The 27,173-nt window shown below is 36.6% G+C and overlaps 1 protein-coding gene across 2 annotated transcripts; it reads left to right on the forward strand.

The window, feature by feature from the left end:
* Positions 1-24,104: 24,104 nt before the first annotated feature.
* On the forward strand, positions 24,105-26,751 carry LOC132512957 (heterogeneous nuclear ribonucleoprotein K-like). Of its 2 annotated transcripts, XM_060137059.1 has the most exons (2): positions 24,105-24,472; positions 24,545-26,751. In XM_060137059.1, exons 1-2 carry the CDS (start codon positions 24,140-24,142, stop codon positions 25,529-25,531), a joined length of 1,320 nt encoding a protein of 439 aa, XP_059993042.1. In that variant the 5' UTR covers positions 24,105-24,139; the 3' UTR covers positions 25,532-26,751. The 2 variants fall into 2 exon arrangements, with proteins under 2 accessions (XP_059993042.1, XP_059993041.1); XM_060137058.1 differs by having other exon boundaries at positions 24,108-26,751.
* The last annotated feature ends 422 nt before the right edge of the window (positions 26,752-27,173 follow it).

The raw sequence follows: 27,173 nt of genomic DNA on the forward strand, positions 1-27,173 counted from the left end.
TGGCTGAGTAATATTCCATTGTATATATGTACTGCATCTTCTTTATCCATTCTTCTGTCATTGGGCATATAGATTACTTCCATGTCTTGGCTACTGTAAACAGCACTGCAATGAATATTACGGTGTATGTATTTTTTCGGACCATGTTTTTCTCTGGGTATGTGCCCAGGAGTGGGATTGGGAAGACTCATTCTTGGAAACAATATTTAAGGAGTATTTACCCATGCAACGCTACTGAGTCTGCTGCTCAGGTGATTATTATAAGGAGCTCTGTTGCAGCAGTTCTTTGTGGGGAAATATTTAATGTCAGGGCCTTAATGTCCTGAGCCATTATGTTACTGTTCTATCAGTCCACTGTTTCAATTTTTCTATTTAAAAAAAATTTTTTTTTTGGCTGCACTGCATGGCACGTGAGATCTTAGCTCCCCAACCAGGGATCGAACTTGTGCCCCCTGCAGTGGAAGTGTGGAGTCTTAACCATTGGACCGCCAGGGAAGTCCCTCAATTTCTCTAAACAACCATTTCCTGACTGCCCTAGAAGTGTTGTGTTAGGAGGATTAGTTCTAGCAATCACCACTCTAATGACTTATAACCATTAAGTTAACCTAGTCAGCCCAGTCAAATTGACATACAAAATTAATTTTGTATGTCAACTTGACTAAGTTAAGAGATGCCCAGATATTTGGTCAAAGATTATTCTGGCTGTGTCAGTAAAGATGTTTGGGGATGAGATTCACATTTGAATCTATAGACTGAGTAGAGCAGACTATCCTCTCTTATGTGTGTGGGCCTCATCCAATCAGTTGAAGGCCTGAATAGAACAAAAAGGGTGACCATCCTGCAAGTAAGAGGGAACTCCTGCCTCACTGCCTTGGAGCTGGGACATCAGTTTTTTCCTGCCTTTGAACTAGAACTAAAACATTGGCTCTACCTGGATGTCAAGCCTGCTAGCCTTTGGGCTGGAAATGCACCATCAGCTCTCCAGTTCTCAGGCCTTTGGACTTGGACGGAAACTACACCACTGGCTTTTCTGGGTCTCTAGCTTGCTGACTACAGATCTTGAGACTTGTCAGCCTCTAAATTAAGTCAATTTCTTATACTCAATCTCAATCTCTCTCTCTCTCTCTCTCTCTCTCTCTCTCTCTCTCTCTCTCTGTATATATATAGTTGACCTTGAACAATACAGATTTGACCTGTGTGGGGGTCTACTTATATGTGGATTTTTTTCAGTAGTAAATACTACAGTACTACACGATCCGATGTTGGCTGAATCTGCAGATGCAAAATCTCCGATACAGAGGGCCAACTACAAGTTATATGTAGAGTTTTGATGGCAAGGAGGGTTGGCACCCTGAACTCCCACATTGTTAAAGGGTCAGCTGTAAACACACACACACACACACACACACACATACACACACACAACTTTCTATTGGTTCTGTTTCTCTGGAGAACCCTGACCAGTACAAGTAGTATCCTCACTTTTCGTCACAGTAACTCTCCTTACCTCTACCTTGGGAACTTTTTTTTCCCCTCTCTTATAACTCTTATGCAACTTTTAACCACCCTTCTGATAGAGGCTAATCTCAGTGAGTCTTGGAGGGCCCACATTCCACACCCTTCTAAGGAAGGCTTTACTAAATATATATATATATGTTAAGGCTCCAGTCTTTGTACCACTACATAGGGAGTAGCCCTGCACTTACTGTTTATTTTGTGTTTTCCAGACAATTCCAATCTCTTTAACAATTTCTGGCCCCCTCTTGTATCTCCTGGCACCACAGTTGAAAGTCAACTCTAATTTAGCTGGCAGCTTTTCTTGCTGAAAAAGGATAAATAAACCACAAGTTTCATCATTGCCATGTTTTCTTCTCTGGTAGTGCCTCTGCTACACCTATATGTGAGAAGACTGGTTTTGGAGTTCAATAGACGTAAATTCAAGGCCAAGATGTGTGAGGCAATGTGTGTGGGGATTGTAACTATAATTGTAACTATAATTAGTACTAATGGTATTACTATCCAGTAGGAAAAGGAGATCAATGAAATTCTACCCCTATTCTTTCCAGCTGCTGCCTAGTCTCTAAGATATATTTTCTTAGTCCTGTATATGAAGTGATTCTCCGGAAAACTAGCTCATTTTGTTTCCCTATACGGAGAACATGCACACAGATTGGCAAGGTTTGGGATGGTTTCAGTAAATGAAGTTAATCTTTTAGAACCTGTGGTGAATCTAGGTTAAAAAAAAAGAATTATTTATGGTGTTAGAAGAAGCAATGATATTGATTATTCCAAAGTAAATGCCTAAAAGACTTTCTACATGAAAATTCTGATCAAATAATGAGGGAACTGTGAATGCACTTTTCCAAAGTAGACAGCTTTATCATTACCTGTTATAAAACAGCCCCCTGTCCTTGAGGAGCTTCTAAGCAAAGAGAAACTTATTAATGATATTTACATTCCAGTTGCTCAAGTAGATCACTGCTTGTATTTTTACAAAAGTCAAAATTCATGCATGGATAAGCTTTAATTTTTTTTCTTTGCATACACAGATGTATACTCTTTGCAAAATGTTAATACCTTTTTTACATTCTTCACTCCATTGACCCAGACCTGGGATTCAATTATGTACTGCTTCTCCAGTTATTAGTTATTTTACCTTGGGCAAGGGAATCACTTTTAAAATTAGGGGATATATAGAATTATGGATCATGTCTCTGTCCATATTCTTTATACTATTTATTCACTTTTGCAATGAAACTGTACATGTATACATAGAGGAAAATAACTTAGATCATTAAATTGAAACTATTGTGGGGCACTTGTTTGGAGGCAGTGAATTTACATTTTGGCAAAAAGACTAGAGTATTCATGAGGAATTAGTAGCTCAAATATTTCTAGACTTTTGGGTTCAAATGTATTTCCAGTTGTTATTTGAAAAAAAAATCAGTTTGACCACAACCGCCCCAAACAATGATTTAGGCCACCCACGTGAAAATACAGAAATGTTGTTATAGGAGATCTTCTGCAGGCAAGTAACATACCTGTTGAACAAAACGTTTTCATGAATATTTCATGAGAGATATGTTCTGTGTCAAAATATATTTTCTACCGTCTACTATCAACTCTGACTAAAGAATGTGGCCAGCAGGTCTTATTTTCTGTGACTCACTAAGAGGGTGGTGGCACTGTGGTTTTTATCTGTGGATTCTTGCCATCCTCAGGTTTGGGCTCTACCATTGCAAATCAAGATGGCTGAATATATTATTCCTGTCTTACTATCCAGTGTGCATCTCTGTGCAGATGTAGCTTAATAATATTAACAACAACATGTCTTCTCTAAATCCTTTAATACTTCCATGATGAGCATATTTCATGGAAGCGTTACATTTTATGGAATATACTGCAGGAAACGAATCTTCTCCTAGAAGCTGGGACTTAGGATCTTTTAAAAAGTCTCTGAAGTACAAATCTGCACAGAAATTTGTGTTCAAGTTGCAGATTTCCAGATTAGAAGCATGTCAGAAAAAACAAGTCCTGTCAAATATCACTTTGCCTTTTTTTCCCCCTTTAACCAGCTCTCTGCAAGTGACAAGCATTTTGTAAAGGGAAAAGTTTGATATTTAGAGAGAAACATTCATGGAGATACTTAGTGTGGAGGGAAAGGGCTTTCAAGGCAGTAATTATTATCCAATTGAGTAAGTTCTGGCTTCTTTCACATGGCAGGGGTCACCAAGTACATTTATGAGAACATACACAGGCATTCTGGCATGGTGTTCTATATCTGTCAATGTCTCTGGAAGTCATAGTATTCTTATAATTTCTCTGTTGTAAACATTTCTTTCAATCTTGTTGACCCTTGGATCTGCACATGCAATTTTTTTAAGAACACTGGATAATGTTTAATAAGACATAAAGGTTCCCTAAATATCAAGAGGAAATAGAGAGTACCTACTCTGATCCATAATGTATATTGGTACAAGAAAATTGTTCTCCATACTCCTGCTGAGGTTTTCTGCTGTTTTTATCTACTCTAGCAGTTAACATGGAATTGAATGCCTAGAATCTACAGGAAAGAGTACTTGACTGGCAGACACTTGATCCTGCCATGATTATGTTAGCTTGGCAAGATTTTAACCTCTGAGCACAGAGAATCATCCTTTATTAATCTGCTTCACATGAGTCTGCTAAGAAGGTGAAATTTCGTCTAGAATATCCTAGTTATCTACATTATTATTGATGTGAAAATCCCAGTATATTTGTATGAGTAGTAGAATGATACAGGGAAAATAAAGTGATATTATTTAGTGAGTGATCATTATATTTTATAACTTTAAGTCATCACTAACAACAGTTGATTTCATATTTGCATGGGAGGATATATAATACTGATGTGTGTTTCTGAATACTCATCTGGAAGTTGTCTCAAATTATTTCCTGAGAAATCCAGGCTTGAAACCTCACAATCATTTTGCCTGCTTCTCTTTCACAACCACCCCCCCAAACCAATGAATGAATTGCTAAACACATTCTAATATTTCCTTTATACCAACTCTCAAGTCTATTCCTTTCCTTCAAGGCACATAGACTTTAGAAGCTGACTGCCTGAATTTGAATTCCAACTTGGGCATTTACTAATTGCATAACCTTGGGTAAATAATTAACCTTTCTATATCTCAGTTTCTTTGTCTATAAAATGGAATTAATAATGATGCTTGCTTCATGAGATGCTCACACTTCTGTATATCCCACAGAATATAGCCAGGTGTTGACTCTGCACAAATTTATTCAATGAATGAGTGCCTATCTATCCAAATTTTAAAAAATGAACCATCTTAATTTAGTACCATGACCTGGGGATTAATGAACAAGGATTTTTTACTACTTGGCCTTAAATGTTACCCTGATTTGGTATAATATTCTACGTGGCTTGCATTTTTTTCTCTTTTTTAACAGAGTCAACAGAACCATCACAGCTGTAGTTATTTTTATTGCATACTTTCAAGGTGTCCAGTACAGTTAGACATTATGTGGAATATGGAAGAAGTGTATGCTGCAGTCCCTGTACTTAATGAGATCAGCCTCTAATTAGGGAGGCAGGAAACAAATCCTATATGCATGAAAAGTTAAATAGCAATACAAAAATGTCTGAAGGATACATAAGAAACTGTTAGTGGTAATTACTTAAGTGAGGAAAGGAGGGGTTTACTGTTGATACGCTTTGTCGTACATTGTTATTACTGTTTCTGTACTGTTTGTTATTATTGATATTTAATGAAATTCCTGTAAAATCATCAAATTTAGTATTAAAATATGGCATATAAAATATAGTTTATGGTTAAATTCCATTTTTTAGCACAGAGTATAAGTACATTTCCAAAGAGGCAGTGAGCTTTATTCGCTATTTATATGGAAAACATTTGCAGAGTACTTCTCCAATACCATGAATGGGGCTGAAATAATTTGGACTCATCTTAACAGCACACACATACATCGTTGCCCATAATTCTTTTTATATCGCTGGAACACAAGCCTGTTAAATACTATATGACATTAAACTGTTTGATTTCTTTACATTTTCCTGAGATATATATGCATTTTAGGTTGACCAAGTTGAATTTAGCATGTTTAAACTACACACACACACATGCCCAAATTCCACTGCTAAGAGAGTAAGATATTAATAAACTTATTTATAATAGGAAGTAATATATTTAGACTAGATGTGACATCAATTTGTGAATTTAGAAAAGAAAAACCTACTTTGAAATCAGATTTAAAGATTCATTGCTTTAAAGTTTTGTCTTAAAAAATGTATATAAGATTTTAATATTATACTGAAATAACTGAATTATATGAGAGATATAATGAATACCTAGTATGACCCATACATTTAGTTCTACTCAAAAGGTATTTATTATTGTCTAATATGTGCTCATCTAACAATGAAGCACTTCCTATGTGCCAAGTTCTGTGCTAAGTGCTTAGCACTTCACCGCTTAGTACTTCACATGCTGTGTTAGTTAAATGGGATATATTGTGACACTACAGGCGGAAATAAGTATACAAGGCATGGATGGACTCAGGGTGCCAGAAGTATGACTTCATTTTCTATAATAACATGATCTCTGCTTCTTAGTCCCCATTCCATAGAGATAGTGGAAATGTAAACTCTTATGTTTAAGGTTCTATATCCTGTAGAGTTTATGTCATACTTTTAGGGTCTTAAACTGTACCAATATTTTAGCTGAGAGACTCTGGTCTTCAGATATTTGATCATACAGATACCACTGAGATGCCCATTATCCTAGCCTCAGTGACTGTCAGGTATGGAGGCAAACAGCTGATTTTGTTTGGACACAGGAATCTTTGCTGAAGGTTGATTTTTCTGTGCCAAGGGTCTCACACACCCCACAGCCATTCCTCTCCAGGACTTGTTACCATTCCTCTCTAGGATGTGTTACCTCTTTGACAGTGCTGATAGGAAGCAGAACTCAGGGTACCTCAGGCATCTTTCTCTCTCCTCCTCCAGACATTGAGGTTTTTTTTCCCCTAGGTTTGTATGTGTATGGCCAAACTTCAGAGGAACCCAGGAATCTCATTTGTTCAGTATAATATAGTAGCCAGATGCTCAGGCCCCAGAATCAGATAAGGTTCAAGTTCAAATTCCCATCTCCACCATTTACTGGCTGTATGACTTGGGGCAAGTTATCTTACCTCTCTGAATCCTCATCTTTAAATTGTAGATTTAAAAAATGCCTCTTTCATAGGGATGTTGTAAGGATATGAGATAATGCACACACATGAAAGGCCTGTTAAAGGTGGTATTCAGAGAATGGTAGCTATTCCAAGAAATATAAAGTAACCTCACCTCACAAGATTGGAGACCACAAAATAGACCATGTCTGATTTTACCAAAGACTTTGAAGGACTCTAACAAGCTGGAAGTACTATTGAAAATAAGTTAAAGGTCCTGATCCTTTTTTACACTACTTTAAATTAGTGCTTTTAAGATGGTACAAATTACTTGATCTTCTTTTTTTTTAATTAATTTATTTTTATTTTTGGCTGTGTTGGGTCTTTTTTTCTGTGCAAGTGCTTTCTCTAGTTGTGGCAAGTGGGGGCCACTCTTCATCACGGTCTGCGGGCCTCTCACTACGGTGGCCTCTCTTGTTGCGGAGCACAGGCTCCAGACTCGCAGGCTCAGTAGTTGTGACTCACAGCCCTAGTTGCTGCACGGCATGTGGGATCTTCCCAGACCAGGGCTGGAACCCGTGTCCCCTGCATTAGCAGGCAGATTCTCAACCACTGTGCCACCAGGGAAGCCCCCTTACTTGATCTTCTTACCTCAGTGTTTGATTTGCCTTCTGATTGATCCAGGCCCACGTGGTTGATGATAAAATTTTCAAGTTTGAAACTCCTCTGGCTTTTTTTTGTTTTTGATATGGACCATTTTTAAAGTCATTATTGAATTTGTTACAATATTGCTTCTGTTTTATGTTTTGTTTTTTTGCCTGTGAGGCATGTGGGATCTTAGCTCCCCCACCAGGGATCGAACCCACACCCCCTGCATTGGAAGGCGAAGTCTTAACCACTGGACCGCCAGGGAAGTCCCCAAAGCTCCTCTGGTCTTTAAGAAGAATTCTAATAGATTGACCAGGCTGCTAGAAATTATCCTCCATTAACATGCTTGAAACAAAATATGTGGTTGTTAACAGGGTAATATGACTAGATTATGAATATCTGTAATAAAATCAATAAGCGAGGAATGGATATAGTGTACATCTTTCTGGTATGTTTTTACAAAGGCTAGAAAGAGGCTATAAATATTAAATCATTAAAGAAAGATGTACTTGTGCAGTTGTGTAAAAAGGCTAAGGGTTAGAGATGGGGTGGAGGCAGGGGTGGCGCTTGCCTCTCTGAGTAATGAAAACAAAAAAACAGGCCAGGGATTATTTTCTTTTCTGAGAGTTATATGTAAGATTATGTTTCATCCCTTCTTTGAATATACATGTTTCTTAATGCATATTCAAAGAAGCCATATGCTTAGAGGCATGCCAGTAAGACACGTTAGCTCAACTGCACATTCTAAATCGAAACCAAATCTCACTAAAGCAATATTCCCATATGAAGAGAATACCAGAGTGGTGAGGTCAGTTACTACTAAGTACCTTGCTGGCAGTTTATTTCAAAGACAGTAATCTTGTCATTAGAAACACTAATGTTAAGTATGTTAATGTGCTGATTGATGGCTTAAATGGTAAAAAAAAAAAAAAGTTACTATTAGTTGTTAAAGTCAATTTACTTTGACAAAGAACTGTTAAACATTGAGGTGAATTGAGATATAATCATATTTATTATTATTTCCTATTGTAACATATATCTTGAGTTTTGGCTGTTGCAAGTGAGGGAAGGGAGAGAAAGAAGAGTAAACTGCTGTTAATAAATGGATCGTTAGATGATGAGGAGTCCTATCCTTTGTCATTCACATGCTTTCAGATGCTTTTACTAACCATTCAAAATATTAACACTTCTCTAATAGATTATTATGGGGAAAGGATGGCTAAGAGAAGAGGGATGGAATGAAGATGGGAAGAAATATATTTTATAGATAATTAAAGCCTTTTGTTCTCCTTGGGGTGCTATTCTAAACAAAAATATGCTTATGAGAGACTTGAGCATTAGGTCACCCAGATACATGCTTTCTAAAGTACCCTCTATACAACTTTTATTACCTCCGCCCATTTATAAGTATTTGTTCCCTATCATTCCCATAAGTTCATGAGGGCTGAGGTGGTTTCTTTTCTTACTCATTGTAACATTCCCAGATCCTACAATAGAGCCTGGAATGTAGGTGGTGGTCACAAATGAAAGTGAACTTTAGATAAACTAAGAAAGCTCAGAACTTAATCATGAAGCAGTTCCTTAATAACTGTATATAAGTTCTCTGGAATTTGGAGTTTATAACCAATCCCAGATCAAGCTAGTTCACTAACATAACATTATGGAAGTCCCTCTCCTGTATCTTTTAAAGTAAAAATGACTAATTTAATGAAAATGATAACAATAATGGTGAAGCATATTACATGCATTATCTCATTTGATGCTCACAACAATCCTGGAAGGAAAGTAATATTACCTCAATTTGACAGATGAGAAAATTGATATTTAGAGAAGGTAAGTTTTTACAATTAGATTGTAGGACAGCAGAGACTGAGCACTGAATCAGCACATCAACCTGATTCACTTTTCTTCATATGACAACTTAACTGGATTTGAAGACCACTGTCCCAGCTTTCTTACCCCTCAAGGATTTTTTTCTCTCTCTTGTGTATTTTTTAGCAGAGGGAATTATGGAATAGTACACGTAGGATTTGTGCATTTCACTGTATGTAAATTTTAACTCAAAAGAAAAAAACTATAAACAAATATTGAACTCTAGTTAATGATCTACATGTTGGAGTATTTGGGGAAAGTGTACTGATATCTGCAACTTTAAAATACATAACAATAAGATGGAATGATGGATCTATAGAAGGATAGGTTGGTGGACAGATATAGGTTAAAGTAAGTATGGTAAAATGTTAATTGTAGAACCTAGGTGGGGGCTGTGTTGGTATTCACTAGAAAATTAAACTTTTCTTTATGTTTGATAATTTCTGTTAAAACATCGAAGAAAAATGCTTCTAAAATAGAGCTTAAAAACAAAATAAAATTCTCCAAAGCCATTTCACAACCAAAAACCATAAGCAGTGGTTAAATACACGAGCTCAAGAGTCAGCCAGACCTGAATTCAATTCTTGGTCTGTCACTTTCAAGCTGAATGACTGAGGAAGTGAGTTGATTTCCTTGAAGCTCCACTTCCTTATTTATAAAATAATGATAATGAGATCAAGCATCTAATTAAATAATTCACTTAGTACTGGCCTGGTAGTCTATTATTCTATTAAGTGTATATCTAACTATAAAGTAAAAATAAGTATTTATGTCTACCTGCAAAATGTATAAGTAGTGAAGGGAGGATACAGGGAACTGGGGTTAAACCTAGAATAAATAGTCAATAGTAGACATAGATAGTAATATCCAATTAAAGAGGGTTCAACTGAATGTTTTAAGAAGATTTATTACCCAGACTTGACCCACCGTATCTTGGAGACCCTGCTAGTTATCCATGAGATGGCAATAAGGAAAAATGAAGTTAATATTAAACTGAGGTAGGACATTTGGTGACCAGAACTTAATGAGCACAGGAGTTGAGCTAGAAGTGGAGAAGGTTAAAAAAATAAAAGACTAGTTCTCTTATGTAGTTAAGCCTGGCTCCCTTTTATTCCTCTGAGTCTTGGGAGGTGGTTTGAGTGCATTCTCCGATAGGTAAAAAAGTGAAAGAAGTTCTTATTACACTGCTACATTTCCCCAAATGACTGTCTTTGTGTGGGATGACTGGGAATGAATCTTTTGGGGATTTTAGAGGGAAGAAATGTCTTCCTGTCTTCTGCACCTGAGTTCAGGAACAAGTGAGAGACGTGGAGAGCTAAGTGTCTATTAAGAACAAACACTGAAAGACAAGCCATGGCTTAAATATGCAGTCATAATGGAATTCTTAATATTTTTCTCTTGAGGAATAGAAACTTAACTGACCCGTGCACTAGCACAGAGGGACAGTTGAGGGTATTCACAATGTGTACCAATGCTCACCTTCACAGAAAAACACCAAGCATGCTCAGTTCCTTATCTTTAACTCACCAATCAGGGGAGTTGCTGCACATCTTCTGGGCTGAGTTAGTAAGGGAGTGAAGAGTGTGCTTTCTATGTTTCCCTCCTGCCACCTATGGACCCACAAGGCGTTGGGAATAAGGGTTCCTTTCCAGCTCTTTCTGATGGGTCTTGACTTAATTGTGCACTCCTCCACTCCAGATCACTGGCAGGGTTCAAGTCACAGGGTCTACCCCAGGCATGGAGTAGGTGCTTCTTAAATAGTTTATTCTTAAAACCACCCTGAGAGGTATGTAAGATATTTATTATTTTTTTCCATTTCACAAATGAGGTATTGGAAGGTGAAAGAGATTGAATGATGTTTTCAGTGGCAGGGTTGGAACAGAATCCTGGGTAATATTTTTATGCAAATTCATGAATTATGTAATTCCTTCAGTGTCCCACTGTCTCACTCACTCATTCACCACAGATTTTCACTTAAAAAATAAATTTATTTATTTGTTTATTTATTTTGGCTGCATTGGGTCTTCGTTGCTGTGCATGGGCTTTCTCTAGTTGCGGTGAGTGGGGGCTGCTCTTTGTTGCGGTTTGCGGGCTTCTCATTGGGGTGGCTTCTGTTGTTGTGGAGCACGGGCTCTAGGTTCACAGGCTTCAGTAGTTGTGGCGCACGGGCTTAGCTGCTCCGTGGCATGTGGGATCTTCCTGGACCAGGACTCAAACTTGTGTCCCCTGCATTGGCAGGCAGATTCTTAACCACTGCGCCACCAGGGAAGTCCCTTCACTTGTTCATTTAGGTATTAATCACTTTTTATGTATCTGGCAAGGTATTATATACTAGATTTATTTTTGTATGTATTCCAATGCAGAAATCTGTTGTATTCATGTTTGTAACTTGAATATAGGCTATCCGTTTCCAATGCTTACTGAGTTATATTGTGTTTGGATTTCACAGACACTGATTTCACACTGGAAACTGAGATTTCACACTGTGGTGATTTTTCATGGCAACGCTTCTTAGGAATGGAAACATCAAAATATAAAATTAACAAATTATATTTTAGAAAAATTAGACGCTACAGAAAAGAATCACACCTTCCTATCATTTCTCTACCATGACCACTGTTATTTTTTTATTTAGTTCTTTCTGAAAACTAATACTGGTTAGGTCTCTCCTATGTACCAGGCCCTGTGTGAGGCCCTTTCATATTTTATTTGATTCATTGTTGTAATCCTTTTAATAATCTCCATGCTGAACAAAAATTTATTTCATTCTAAAAATTAATTGTATATTTAAAGTAGAAGGAAGGAAATTTATACTGATAGTTTTCCATGGAGGTAGCTGTTAAGTGACAAATTCTCTCTAGTGGAAACACAGGCACATTTCCTGAAAAAGGAACCTTCTACTATTTTAACCTTACTTCCTATTGATTCTTCAATCCATGACAGCCTGGCCTTTTCCAACATTAGTCTGCTAAAGCTACTCTTGGAAATGTCCCCAAGAACCCTAGAAGCACCAAATCCCCTAGGCAATATCCTGTGTTTATTTTAGTTGACTGCTGGTCTGTGGAAATTGAAACCCTTAATCCTTCCTTTCTTGAAATGTCTTCCCTTGTTTAGATAAAATGAATTACTCCTACTTATTCTACCTCTCTGGCTGCTTGTTATCAGAATTTTTTTTGTGGTTTGCTTTCTCTCCACCTTTGCTTCTAAATATTACTATTTCTCAAGATTGTTATTAGGCCACTTTGCATCTAATATACTCTCTGGGCTAGCTCATCTATATATCTACCTTAATCTGCAACTTAAATGCTAAGGATTCCAAGTCTAGACACTTCTTCAAAGATTTATGTATTCATGAGGGTTATAAAAATATTTGTTCATTGTAAAAATCTGGAAAATACAGAAATAGAGAAAGGAGAAAAAATAGAATACTCCCATCAATCAGAGATAACCACTGTTACTTTTTGGTGTTTTATTTTTAAAATTATTTGTCACTATGTTTTTACATAGTTTTAAATCATACTGTTTACATATTGTTTTAATCAGTATAAAGCTGGCTAGCTTGCATTTGCCTTGAAGTTCTGGTACAGGGTTACATTCATGAACATAATCCAACTCTAAAATTAGGTATTTGTAGGTTTTCTTCAAGGAGTGTCACAAGAGTGTTACAGTCCAATCCACAGCACAACTTCTGAAATTCCTCTTTAGAGCTCTTCTCAGTGCCCTCCACTGTTCTCCCTTCCCTTCTTCCTCTTTGGAACCAAGCAGCTCACAAGTGGCCCTTTGTCCAAAGGCTCTCAAAACAGTACTCACTCCTGGAATGTTTTTCTGTTTTCTTGAGAAATAAGTAATTCTCTCATCATGCCACCCAAGTTTTGGAAATAAAATCCTCCAACTTGAGATTGGTTCAAGATAGCGGAGTAGAAGGATATATACTCACTCCCTTTTGTGAGAGCACCGGAATCACAACTGCCTGCTGAGCAATCATTGACAGGGAGACAGGGAGATACTGCACCTCCAAAGACAAAGGAGAAGCTGCAATGAGATGGTAGGAGGGGCGCAATCACAATAAAATCAAATCCCATAACCGCTGCATGGGTGACTCACAAACTGGAGAACAATTATACCACAGAAGGCCACCCACTGGAATGAAGGTTCTGAGCCCCCGTCAGGCTTCCCAACCTGGGTGTCCAGCAATGGGAGGAGGAATTCCCAGAGAATCAGACTTTGAAGGCTAGCGGGATTTGATTGCAGGACTTCGACAGGACTGGGGGAAACAGAGACTCCATTCGTGGAGAGCACACGCAAAGTACTGTGCACATCAGTACCAGGGGAAGGAGCAGTGACCCCATAGGAGACTGAACCAGACGTAGCTGCTAATGTTAGAGGGTCTCCTGCAGAGGTGGGGGGTGGCTGTGGCTCACTGTGGGGACAAGGACAGTAGCAACAGAAGTTCTGGGAAGTACTCCTTGGCTTGAGCCCTCCCGTAGTCCATCATTAGCCCCACCAAAGAGCCAGGTAGGCTCCAGTGCTGGGTTGCCTCAGGCCAAACAACCAACAGGGAGGGAACACAGCCTGACTCATCAGCAGACAAGGGGATTAAAGTTTTACTGAGCTCTGCCCACCAGAGCACACCTAGCTCTACCCACCACCAGTCCCTCCCATCAGGAAGCTTCCACAAGCCTTTAGATAGCCTCATCAACCAGAGGGAGGATGGCAGAAGCAAGAAGAACTACAGTTCTGCAGCCTGTGGAACAAAAACCACATTCACAGAAAGACAGACAAGATGAAAAGGCAGAGGACTATGTACCAGATGAAAGAACAAGATGAAACCCCAGAAAAACAATTAAACAAAGTGGAGATAGGCAACCTTCCAGAAAAGGAATTTATAATAATGATAGTGAAGAGGATCCAGGACCTCGGAAAATTAAAGGAGGCAAAGATCGAGAAGAAGCAAGAAATGTTTAACAAAGACCTAGAAGAATTAAAGAACAAGCATTTAGAACAATTAAAGAACAAATAAACAGAGATGAACAATACGATAACTGAAATCAAAAATACACTAGAAGGAACCAATAGCAGAATAGCAGAGGTAGAAGAATGGATAAGGGACCTGGAATACAGAGTGGTGGAATTCACTGCCACAGAACAGAATAAAGAAAAAAAAATGAAAAGAAATGAAGACAGCTTAAGAGACTTCTGGGACAACATTTAACACAACAGTATTCACATTATAGGGGTCCCAGAAGGAGAAGAAAGAGAGAAAGGACCCTAGAAAATATTTGAAGAGATATAGTCGAAAAATTCCCTAACAATGGAAAGGAAATAGCCACCCAAGTCCAGGAAGCACAGAGAGTCCCAGCCAGGATAAACCCAAGGAGAAACATAGCAGAGACACATAGTAATCAAATTGACAAAAATTAAAGACAAAGAAAAATTATAAAAAGCAACAAGGGAAAAATGACAAATAACATACAAGGAAACTCTCATAAAATTAACAGCTGATTTCTCAGCAGAAACTCTACAAGCCAGAATGGAGTGACATGATATATTTAAAATGATGAAAGGGAAGAACCTACAACTAAGATTACTCTTCCCGGCAAGAATCTCATTCAGATAAGATGGAGAAATCAAAAGCTTTACAGACAAGCAAAAGCTAAGAGAATTCAGTACCACCAGACCACCTTTACAGCAAATGCTAAAGGAACTTCTCTAGGCAGGAAACACAAGAAAAGAAAAGGACCTACAAAATCAAATCTAAAACAATTAAGAAAATGGTGATAGGATCATACATATCAATAATCACCTTGAATGTGAATGGATTAAATGCTCCAACCAAAAGATGCAGGCTCACTGAATGGATACAAAAACAAGACCCATATATAAGCTGTCTACAAGAGACTCACTTCAGACCTAGGGGCACATACAGACTGAAAATGAAGGAATGGAAAAAGATTCCATGCAAATGGAAATCAAAAGAAAGCTGGAGTAGCAATTCTCATATCAGACAAAATAGACTTTAAAATAAAGACTCTTACAAGAGATAAAAGAGGACACTACATAGTGATCAAGGGATCAATCCAAGAAGAAGATATAACAATTGTAAATATTTATGCACCCAACATAGGAGCACCTCAATACATAAGGCAAATACTAACAGCCATGAAAGGGGAAATCAACAGTAACATAATCATAGTAGGGTACTTTAACACCCCACTTTCATCAATGGACAGATCATCTAAAATGAAAATCAATAAGGAAACACAAGCTTTAAATGACACATTAGACCAGATGTACTTAATTGATATTTATAGGACATTACATCTGAAAGCAGCAGAATGCACTTTCTTCTCAAATGCACACAGAATATTCTCTAGGATAGACCATATCTTGGGTCACAAATCAAGCCTTGGTAAGTTTAAGAAGATTGAAAACATATCAAGCATTTTTTTTCTGAGAACAACGCTATGAGATTAGAAATAAATTATAGGGGAAAAAATGTAAAAAACCCAAACACATGGAAGCTAAACAATATGTTACTAAATAACCATGAGATCACTGAAGAAATCAACAAGGAAATCAAAAAATACCTAGAGACAAATGACAGAGAAAACATGGCAATCCAAAACCTATGTGATGCAGCAAAAGCAATTCTAAGAGGGAAGTATATAGCAATACAATCCTACCTCAAGAAACCAAAAAAATCTCAAAAAACAATCTAACCTTACACCTAAAGGAACTAGAGAAAGAAGAAAAAAAACAAGGAAAACAAAGTTAGGAGAAGGAAAGAAGTCATAAAGATCAGAGCAAAAATAAATGAAATAGAAACAAATAAAACAATATCAAAGATCAATAAAACTAAAAGTTGATACTTTGAGAAGATAAACAAAATTGATAACCCTTAGCCAGACTCAACAAGAAAAAGAGGGAGAGGGCTCAAATGCGTAAAATTAGAAATGAAAAAGGAGAAGTTACAATGGACACCACAGAAATACAAAGCATCCTAAGAGCCTGCTACAGCCAACTCTATGCCAATAAAATGGACAACTGGGAAGAAATGGACAAATTCTTAGAAAGGTATAACCTTCCAAGACTGAACCAGGAAGAAATAGAAAATATGAACAGACCAATCACAAGTAATGAAATTGAAACTGTGATTAAAAATCTTCCAACAAACAAAAGTCCAGGACCACATGGCTTCACAGGTGAATTCTATCAAACATTTAGAGAAGAGCTAACACCCATCCTTCCCAAACTCTTCCAAAGAATTGCAGAGAAAGGAACACTCCCAAACACATTCTACAAGGCCACCATCACCCTGATACCAAAACCAGACAAAGATACTACAAGAAAAGAAAATTAAAGACCAATATCAATCATGAATATAGATGCAAAAATCCTCAATAAAATACTAGCAAACAGAATCTAACAACACGTTAAAAGGATCATACACCATGATCAAGTGGGATTTATCCCAGGAATGCAAGGATTCTTCAATATACGCAAGTCAATCAGTGTGATACACCATATTAACAAATTGAAGAATAAAAACCATATGATCATCTCAATAGATGCAGAAAAAGCTTTTGACAAACTTCAACACCCATTTATGATAAAAACTTCCCATAATGTGGGCATAGAGGGAACCTACCTCCAAATAATAAAGGTCATATATGACAAATCCACAGCAAACATCATTCTCAATGGTGAAAAACTGAAAGTATTTCCTCTAAGATCAGGAACAAGAGAAGGATGTCCACTTTCACCACTATTATTCAACATAGTTTTGGAAGTCCTAGCCATGACAATCAGAGAAGAAAAAGAAATAAAAAGAATATAAATTGTAAAAGAAGAAATAAAGCTGTCACTGTTTGCAGATGACATGATACAATATATAGATAATCCTAAAGATGCTACCAGAAAACTACTAGAGCTAATCAATGAATTTGGTAAAGTTGCAGGATACAAAATTAATGCACAGAAACCTATTGCACTCCTATACACTAACAAAGAAAGATGAGAAGGAGAAATTAAGGAAACAATCCCATTCACTATTGCAAAAAAAGAATAAAATACCAAGGAATAAACCTACCTAAGGAGGTAAAAGACCTGTACTCAGAAAACTATAAGACACTGATGAAAGGAATCAAAGATGACACAAACAGATGGAGAGATATACCGTGTTCTTGGATTGGAAGAACCAATATTGTGAAAATGACTATACTATCCAAAGCAATCTACAGATTCAATGCAATCCGTATCAAATAACCAATGGCATTTTTTACAGAACTAGAACAAAAAATCTTAAAATTTGTATGGAGACACAAAAGACCCTGAATAACCAAAGCAATCTTGAGGTAAAAAAGAAACAGAACTGGAGGAATCAGACTCCCTGACTTCAGACTATACTACAAAGCTACAGTAATCAAGACAATATGGTACTGGCACAAAAACAGAAATATAGATCAATGGAATAATATAGAAAGCCCAGAGATAAACCCACACACCTATGCTCAACTAATCTATGACAAAGGAGGCAAGGATATACAATGGAGAAAAGACAGCCTCTTCAATAAATGCTGCTGGGAAAACTGGACAGCTACATATTAAAGAATGAAATTAGAACACTCCCTGACACCATACACAAAAATAAACTCAAAATGGATTAAAGACCTAAATGTAAGGCCAGGCAGTATAATACTCTTAGAGGAAAACATAGGCAGAACACTCTATGATATAAATCACAGCAAGATCCTTTTTGATCCACCTCCTAGAGAAATGGAAATAAAAACAAGCATAAACAAATGGGACCTAATGAAACTTAAAAACTTTTGCACAGCAAAGGGAACCATAAACAAGACGAAAAGACAACACCCTGAATGGGAGAAAATATTTGCAAATAAGTCATCGGACAAAGGATTAATCTCCAAGATATATAAACAGCTCATGCAGCTCAATATTAAAAAAACAACCCAATGAGAAAATGGGCAGAAGATCTAAATAGACATCTCTCCCAAGAAGACATTCAGATGGCCAAGAGGCACCTGAAAAGCTGCTCAACATCACTAATTATTTGAGAAATGCAAATCAAAACTACAATGAGGTATCACCTCACACCAGCTAGAATGGGCATCAAGAGAAAATCTACAAACAATAAATGCTGGCGAGGGTGTGGAGAAAAGGGAACCCTCTTACACTGTTGAGGGGAATGTAAATTGATAACAGCCACTATAGAGAACAGTATAGAGGTTTGTTAAAAAACTAAAAATAGAATTACCCTATGACCCAGCAATCCCACTCCTGGGCCTATACCCAGAGAGAACCATAATTCAAAAAGACACATGCACCCCAATGTTTATTGCAGCACTATTTACAATAGCCAGGTTATGGAAGCAACCTAAATGCCCATCGATAGACAAATGGATAAAGAAGATGTGGTACATATATACAATGGAATGTTACTCGGCCATAACAAGGAACGAGATTGGGTCATTTGTAGAGATTTCGATGGACCTAGAGACTGTCATACAGAGTGAAGTAAGTCAGAAGGAGAAAAACAAATATATTAATGCATATATGTGGAATCTAGAAAAATGGTACAGATGAGCCGGTTTGCAGGGCAGAAATAGAGACACAGATGTAGAGAACAAACTTATGGATACAAGGGGGAAAGTGGGGGCAGGTGGTGGTGGTGGGATGAATGGGGAGATTGGGATTGGCATATATACTTAGAAAAAAAATCATTATGGCAGGCTGGTAAAGGCTAACAAAGTAGCCTCATCAGGGGAAAATCTACAGCCTTAATTGTGTAAAAACAATCAATTGAAACACCTGCCCTGACAGCGAGATTAATTTTGCTTTTCCAAAAGTGTGTTGTGAACAACTGTACTTCCCAGGAGATGCTTCTCAAAGGAAGAGCCCTGGGGAAAACTAAGTATGGGAAACGCTATATGTTAAATGTATCTTATGATCATTTTCAACACATATTAGCATAGTAAATGTTTGTAGTAAAGAAATGTTTGAAATAATGGTAATAATGTAACATGTAAAATATGTCAAACATGAAGAATATTTATGATAATGTAAACACAAATAATATAATAAATTGTATACTGTGAAATAAAAAAGCCTCCAACTTGTTACAACACTGTCATCCTTCTTTCTTTTACTATTTTATCATAGTTTAATACATCTTTATAAACATAATTTTTGGAGTAATTTTTCTAAATTACGAAGTTATTCATGTAACTTCTCACCTTAAAATCTCTCATTTCCACTCCATCCCCACCACTCATAGCCTCAATGGTAAATTTCAAACTTTCAGCACAGAGTATAAAGCCCTTCACAACATAATACAAAATTGTGCGTAGTGCTTAGCACATAGTTGCATGGTACAGGCTACCTTTCCCCTTCATGACCTGGCCCCTGTCCATTACTCTGGTATTATTTTCTGTCACTCCCACCTGAACTCTGTTTTCCAGTAATTCTGAACTACTTTGTATTTCTGAGAAACTGCTATGTTTGTCTTGCCTCCAATAGTTCTGGAATACTTTTCAGATGCCTTTCCCTTTTCTTGAATCCTATCACCCATCCCACCCCATGAACATATTCCATTAGGATTCAGGAGAAATACTAGCATCCCCAGAAAGCCTTCCCCTATTGCAGGTTGCTTGCCATATTTATAGTGGAACACTATGCAATTATTAAAAGTTATGATTGTTAAGTATTATAATAACATGAGAATTGCTTATACTATAATGCTAAATAACAACAAAAGCTGTATACAGAATTGTATCAATAATATACTAACTGTATAAAGAAGACCAGACAAAATACATTAGAATGTTACAGGAGATTATGTCTGGATAGTTCAGTAATTTTGAGTAATTTTGATATTGAGTAATTTTATTTTTCTTTATAATCTTTTACCCATTTCCAAAATTTAGACAATCATCATGTTTTACTTTTTTAATAGGGAAAATATATTTTAAAAAGCCTTATATCCCTCACCCAGCAGAATATTTAAGGACCATATCTTACTCCTCTTTGTATCTCTAGCAGCAACTCAGGTCCTGGCAGAGAGTAGGAACAGAAAATCAAAAAGGAAGAGAAACTTATTTACTTTTTTTTTTTTACTTATTTACTTTTGAGATTTGCTTAAGTAAGGTTTGCTATGAATTTATGATTCACATAAAAATTGGGGGTAATAAAATTAATGTTATGTGACTTCATTTGTCTGTTATTAAACTGAATTGGACGCTGAGACAAGAAATTAATAAGAGGATGATTTCATGTTGAAGAGACAAAGAAAGCAGTGAATCTTTGTTCCAAATGCAGGATGAATATTTTAAAGGCAGTCATGCTGTGTGAGGTAAGATGAATTGGTTTCATTGATAAGAGTATTGGTCTGGCCATTAATGATGGTGTTGGCTGAAAAGGAGATGACTGTCAAATTAGAGAATCATGACAGGAAAGTAGAACTCACTTTTAAAAATGTAATCTTGTTGCTTTCATTGCTTATAGGAGAAGGCATGATTGATCATTCGGATTTAATTTTAAATCACATCTAAAGTGCTTTCATTGACAGCCATTTCACACTATTAAAGCCCCATGGCATTTGTTGCACTTTGATTCCATGTCAAATTCTAAAAAAGCCATGTCCTCTTTATTATTTTCATTTAAAAATTTGTTAGACAAGTACTAAGTATGAGAAACGCTGTGTGCTAAATGTATCTTATGATCATTCACAACACATATTAGCATAGCAAAAGTTTGTAGTAAAGAAATGTTTAAAAAATGATAATATAACGTAAAATATGTCAAACGTGAAGAATATTCATGACAGTGTAAACAAATAATATAATAAATTGTGTATTGTGAAAAAAAAGCCTCCAACTTGTTACACTACTGTCTTGCTTCTTTCTTTTACTATTATATCATAGTTTAATACATCTTCATAAACATAATTTTTAGAGCAATTTTTTCTAAATTACCAAGTTATTCATGTAACTTATCCTCAGTGTGAAATATTCCGAAGTCTATAGAGTAATGTAGGAAGGTCTTTCCTTATTGCTTTCTCTACCTGACCCTCTTTCCCAAATACCTCTTTCTTCTAAGAGGTAGCCATTGTTAAGTTTGGTGTGTATCCTTCCAAATCGTTCCCTATATACATACACAAACATATATGTGCAAATCAAACATCTATCTGTCTGTTTTCCCACCCACTCACCCACCTACCTACCCTTTATCCCTTTCTCTCTCTCTCTCTTTCACATGCACACATATGAACACATACAAATATCTGTATGTGTGTCTCTTCCACAAATGGGAACATTGTGTGCGTAAGTGTTCTGCAACTTAGTTTTTCAGCTTAACAATTTTTTCTGTGTTAATACAAATAAACAGATCTACCTCACATTTTTTTTACTACTGCCACATATTTTGGCACCCTTTGGCCCAGCCAAATTGACACATAAAATTAACTGTCACATCTATTTATTCCTATGTGGCTTGCTTTTTTGTCTACTATTATGTATTTGCAATGCATCCACATTAACACATGTAGAGGTAGTTTATTTTCCTATTGAATTCAATTTTTTGAATATGTCACAATTTATAAATTTCACTGTTGATGAACATTTAGGTTGTCTTATGTATTTATTATTTGAGCAAAGCTATAGACATTTTTTACATGCCTCTTGATGTATGTGTAAAAGAGTTTTTAAGGTATACCTCCAAGGGAAAATGCTGAGTTACAAGGTATGCATAGAACCAACTTACTATGTAATGCCTAATTGTACTTTTTCAAATAAGTGTTGATATCTGGTAGGGTACATCATTCCAACTTATTCTTCTTCTGAACTGTCTTGACTCTTCCTGATTCTTTGCTTTTCCACATATTTTCTGGATTTAGCATGTCAAGTGCCACAAAATCTCTCATTCTTTTCCTTTACAGCTTCTTCATAAGAAGTCCTTTCCTATATCAAGTTTATAAACATATCTTCATTTTCTTCTAATACTTTTTGTTTTTTATGTTTAAGCCTTTAACCCCATCAGGAAATTATTTTGTGTTTGGTTTAAGTTCAGGGTTGATTTTTAAAAAAATAGTTGTCCAACTGTCCCAAAACAGTTTATCAAATATACCCTAATTTCCCTGCTTATATGAATAAACCACTTTTATCAACCACTAAATTCCTATATAAAAATGGATCTATTTTCTATTGAACTATTTTTGTCTATTTTGTGCCAGAATCATAGTACCTTAATTACTAATACCTTTATTATGTTTTGATCTTTGGAAGGGTTTATTAGTTTCATGTGGCTATTGTAACATATTCCAACAAAATGGGTGGCTTCAAAACAGAAATTTATTCTCTCAGTTCTGGAGACCAGAAGTCCAAAATCAAGGTGTTGGCAGAGCCACATGGAACATTTTGTTGCCTGAATCTTCCATCTGCATCACTCCAATCTCTACTTCCATCTTCAAATGACCTTCTCCTCTTCTATCTCCATAATCCCTCTCTGCTTCACTCTTATAAGTACACTTGTCTTTGGGCCTACCCAGTTAATCCAGAATAATCTTGTCTCACAGTCCTTAACTTAATTATATCTGCAAAGCCCCCCCCCCTTTTTTTTTCAAATAAGGTAACTTTCACTGGTTCTGGGGATTAGCCTGTGGACATATCTTTTGGGAGGCTACCATTCAACCCACTACAAAGGACAAAAGTGCCCTCTTATTTTAAAAAAAATTCCTTGTGTATTTTTTGTTAATTTTTTTCTCCTAGATAAATTTTAGAATAAATCTGTGAAGTTAAAAGATTCACATTGACATTTGGTTGTAATGGGGTTTAATTTATAGAATAATTTTGGAGATTTGACTTCTTTTTCTTTTTTTTTTCAGAATTCAGGATTTTAGTGATGAATACAGTGATTCTCCTAATTCATTTCTTTCTCCCCTCTCTTATATTGCTCCTCTTAGAATTTTTTCCCCACTGTGACCCCCAATTAGTATCTTTTTTTTAATGTCTTTATTGGAGTATAATTGCTTTACAATGGTGTGTTAGTTTCTGCTTTATAACAAAGTGAATCAGTTATACATATACATATGTCCCTATATCTCTTGACTTCTTTATAGTACTAAATCTTCCCATTCAGGAATGTGCAATATCCCTCCATTTCTCTGGAGTTATTTTTACTTGTTTGAAAAGTTCTATTGTTTTTTTCTTATACATCTTACACATTTATTTTTTTAATTGAATACTTATTCTTAAGATTATTTTACTAGTTATATTTAGATTTGTTGGTTTTGAGAATAGAGTCTGTTTTCCTGATATTATCAACTTGGTTATTGTTGGCATATAGGAAAGCTATTGACTTATTATATTTTTAAAATTTTATATAGTTTTAATTCCTGCTCAGTTTTTCAACTGATTTTCATGGATTTTCCTGGACGATTATCATAATGTCTGCAAATAATCATAGTTTTGTGTCTTACTTTCCAATGTTTATACAGTATTACTTCCTTTTTCTTTTTGATTGAATTAGCCATGACCTCCTTTACAATGCTGAATATACTGAGCACAAGAAACATCATTGTATTGTTTGTGATATTACTGGGAATGCTTTTAATATATGATCATTGCTGTAGTATTGTTTTCGATTCCTTTAATCACATTTAGGAAGTTCATTTATTTTTCACTCATATTTTGTTGGTTGTTTGCTTGTTCATTTTCATGTGGTTCTTTAAAATCAGGAATTAGTGTTGTATTTTATTAAATATTGTGGCACCAATTGATATGTTCATGCGAGTGTTTTGCTTTAACCTTCAAATTCATTTTCTTAGTTCTCTGTCTAGCTGTGACTGGCTGAGGCGGTGCGGCGGCATAGGGACGGTAGCCTTGCCTGATTGGTGTCCCTTTAATACAAGAAAATGGAAACTGAACAGCCAGAGGAAACCTTTCCCAACACCGAAACCAATGGCAAATTTGGTAAACGCCCTGCTGAAGATATGGAAGAGGAACAAGCTTTTAAAAGATCTAGAAACACAGATGAGATGGTTGAATTACGCATTCTGCTTCAGAGCAAGAATGCTGGGGCAGTGATTGGAAAAGGCGGCAAGAATATTAAGGCTCTCCGTACAGACTACAATGCCAGTGTTTCAGTCCCAGACAGCAGTGGCCCCGAGCGCATATTGAGTATCAGTGCTGATATTGAAACAATTGGAGAAATTCTGAAGAAAATCATCCCTACCTTGGAAGAGGGCCTGCAGTTGCCATCACCCACTGCAACCAGCCAGCTCCGGCTCAAATCTGATGCTGTGGAATGCTTAAATTACCAACACTATAAAGGAAGCGACTTTGACTGCGAGTTGAGACTGTTGATTCATCAGAGTCTGGCAGGAGGAATTATTGGGGTCAAAGGTGCTAAAATCAAAGAACTTCGAGAGAACACTCAGACAACAATCAAGCTTTTCCAAGAATGTTGTCCTCAATCCACTGACAGAGTCGTTCTTATTGGAGGAAAACCTGATAGGGTTGTAGAGTGCATAAAGATCATCCTTGATCTTATATCAGAGTCTCCCATTAAAGGACGTGCTCAACCTTATGATCCCAATTTTTACGATGAAACCTATGATTATGGTGGTTTTACAATGATGTTTGATGACCGCCATGGACGTCCTGTGGGATTTCCCATGCGGGGAAGAGGTGGTTTTGACAGAATGCCTCCTGGTCGGGGTGGGCGTCCCATGCCTCCATCCAGAAGAGATTATGATGATATGAGCCCTCGTCGAGGACCTCCTTCACCTCCTCCCGGACGAGGTGGCCGGGGTGGTAGCAGAGCTCGGAATCTTCCTCTTCCTCCACCACCACCTAGAGGGGGAGATCTAATGGCCTATGACAGAAGAGGAAGACCTGGAGACCGTTATGATGGCATGGTTGGTTTCAGTGCTGATGAAACCTGGGACTCTGCAATAGATACATGGAGCCCATCAGGGTGGCAGATGGCTTATGAACCACAGGGTGGCTCTGGATATGATTATTCCTATTCAGGGGGTCGTGGCTCATATGGTGATCTTGGTGGACCTATTATTACTACACAAGTAACTATTCCGAAAGATCTGGCTGGATCTATTATTGGCAAAGGTGGTCAGCGGATTAAACAAATCCGTCATGAGTCAGGAGCGTCGATCAAAATTGATGAGCCTTTAGAAGGGTCCGAAGACCAGATCATTACCATTATAGGAACACAGGACCAGATACAAAATGCACAGTACTTGCTGCAGAACAGTGTGAAGCAGTATGCAGATGTTGAAGGATTCTAATGCAAGATATTCTTTTTTATAGTGTGAAGCAGTATTCTGGAAAGTTTTTCTAAGACTAGTGAAGAACTGAAGGAGTCCTGCATCATTTTTTTTTATTTGCTTCTGTTTAAAAAGCCAACATTCCTCTGCTTCATAGGTGTTCTGCATTTGAGGTGTAGTGAAATCTTTGCTGTTCACCAGATGTAATGTTTTAGTTCCTTACAAACAGGGGTGGGGGGTGGGGGAGGGTGTGCAAAAACTAACATTGAAATTTTGAAACAGCAGCAGAGTGAGTAAATTTTAATTTTTGTTCATTGTTGGTGGTTTAAAAAAAAATCCCCCCATGTAATTATTGTGAACACTTTACTTTGTGATCACTGTAACATTTGGGGGGGGTGGGACAGGGAGGGAAAGTAACAATAGTCCATATGTCCCTGGCATCTATTCAGAGCAGTGTGCAGAATGTAATGCTCTTTTGTAAGAAATGTTTTATGATTTTTTAAATAAATTTAGTGAACCTATTTTTGGTGGTCATTTTTTTTAAGACGGTCATTTTTCAAATGGCTGAATTCCCCCCAACCTGCCCCCAAACTAAACACTAAGTTTAATTTTCAGTCCTCTGTTGGATATAAATAAATGCATCTCGGACTTAGGCAAAGTATCTTGACACATTCAGTTCTGGTGATTTCTTAAGTGATTTGAAAGTCCATTGCTTGGGAGGAAATTCCACCACACATTCATGCTTATAATAAGCTGGGGATTTTTGTTTGTTTTTGCAAATGCTTGCCCCTACTTTGCAACGATTTTCTGTTTGTAATTGTGAAGAACCAAGGTGGGGAGCAATACAACAGATGGAGTAGTTGGTATAAGTATATACCAAAAACCTAATGGCAGAAAGTTTTATTAATCAGAATAATACTTGGTTATGGAAGTGACTGATGCTAAATAAATTCTGATTATTTTTTATTAGATAATTTCTCACCTATAGACTTAAATTGTCAGCTTGGTAGTGTCTATTAGTTAAACTTTGTAAAATATATATATATATATTCTTGTTTTTCCATTGTATGCAAATTGAAAGAAAAAGATGTACCATTTCTCTGTTGTATGTTGGATTATGTAGGAAATGTTTGTGAACAATTCAAAAAAAGATGAAAAAAGTTCCTGTGGATGTTTTGTGTAGTATCTTGGCATTTGTATTGATAGTTAAAAGTTCACTTCCAAAATAAAACTCCCAAAATGCTAGAAAAAAAATTCATTTTCTTAATGTTGTACCACACTTGACATTCTATGATAAACTGATTTAATCATAATGTGTTACTCATTATATATTTTCAGTTTTGTCATCTGTGTTTCTAAATGAGGTTCAACTATTATTTTCTTTACTTCCACCCTCCTCCCTTCTGTTCTTTTTGTGTTCTGCTGACCAATTTGCCGTTAGGGTGCACAAGCCTCATAAAATGAGTTAGGTAGCTTCCCATCTTTTCCTGTGTTTCATGTGAGTCTGCTGTTGCTTTGACAGGTAGATAGTTCATACTTTGATCACTTCTGTTATAGTTATTACAGTATTCAGATTGCCTACTTCTTCGTGAATGACCTAATTTAAATTTCCCTGGAAAACAATTGATTTAATCTAAAATTTTAAATTAATTGGTATAGAATA

Source organism: Lagenorhynchus albirostris, chromosome X (assembly GCF_949774975.1).
Source record: "Lagenorhynchus albirostris chromosome X, mLagAlb1.1, whole genome shotgun sequence".
Taxonomy (NCBI): Eukaryota; Metazoa; Chordata; class Mammalia; order Artiodactyla; family Delphinidae; genus Lagenorhynchus; species Lagenorhynchus albirostris.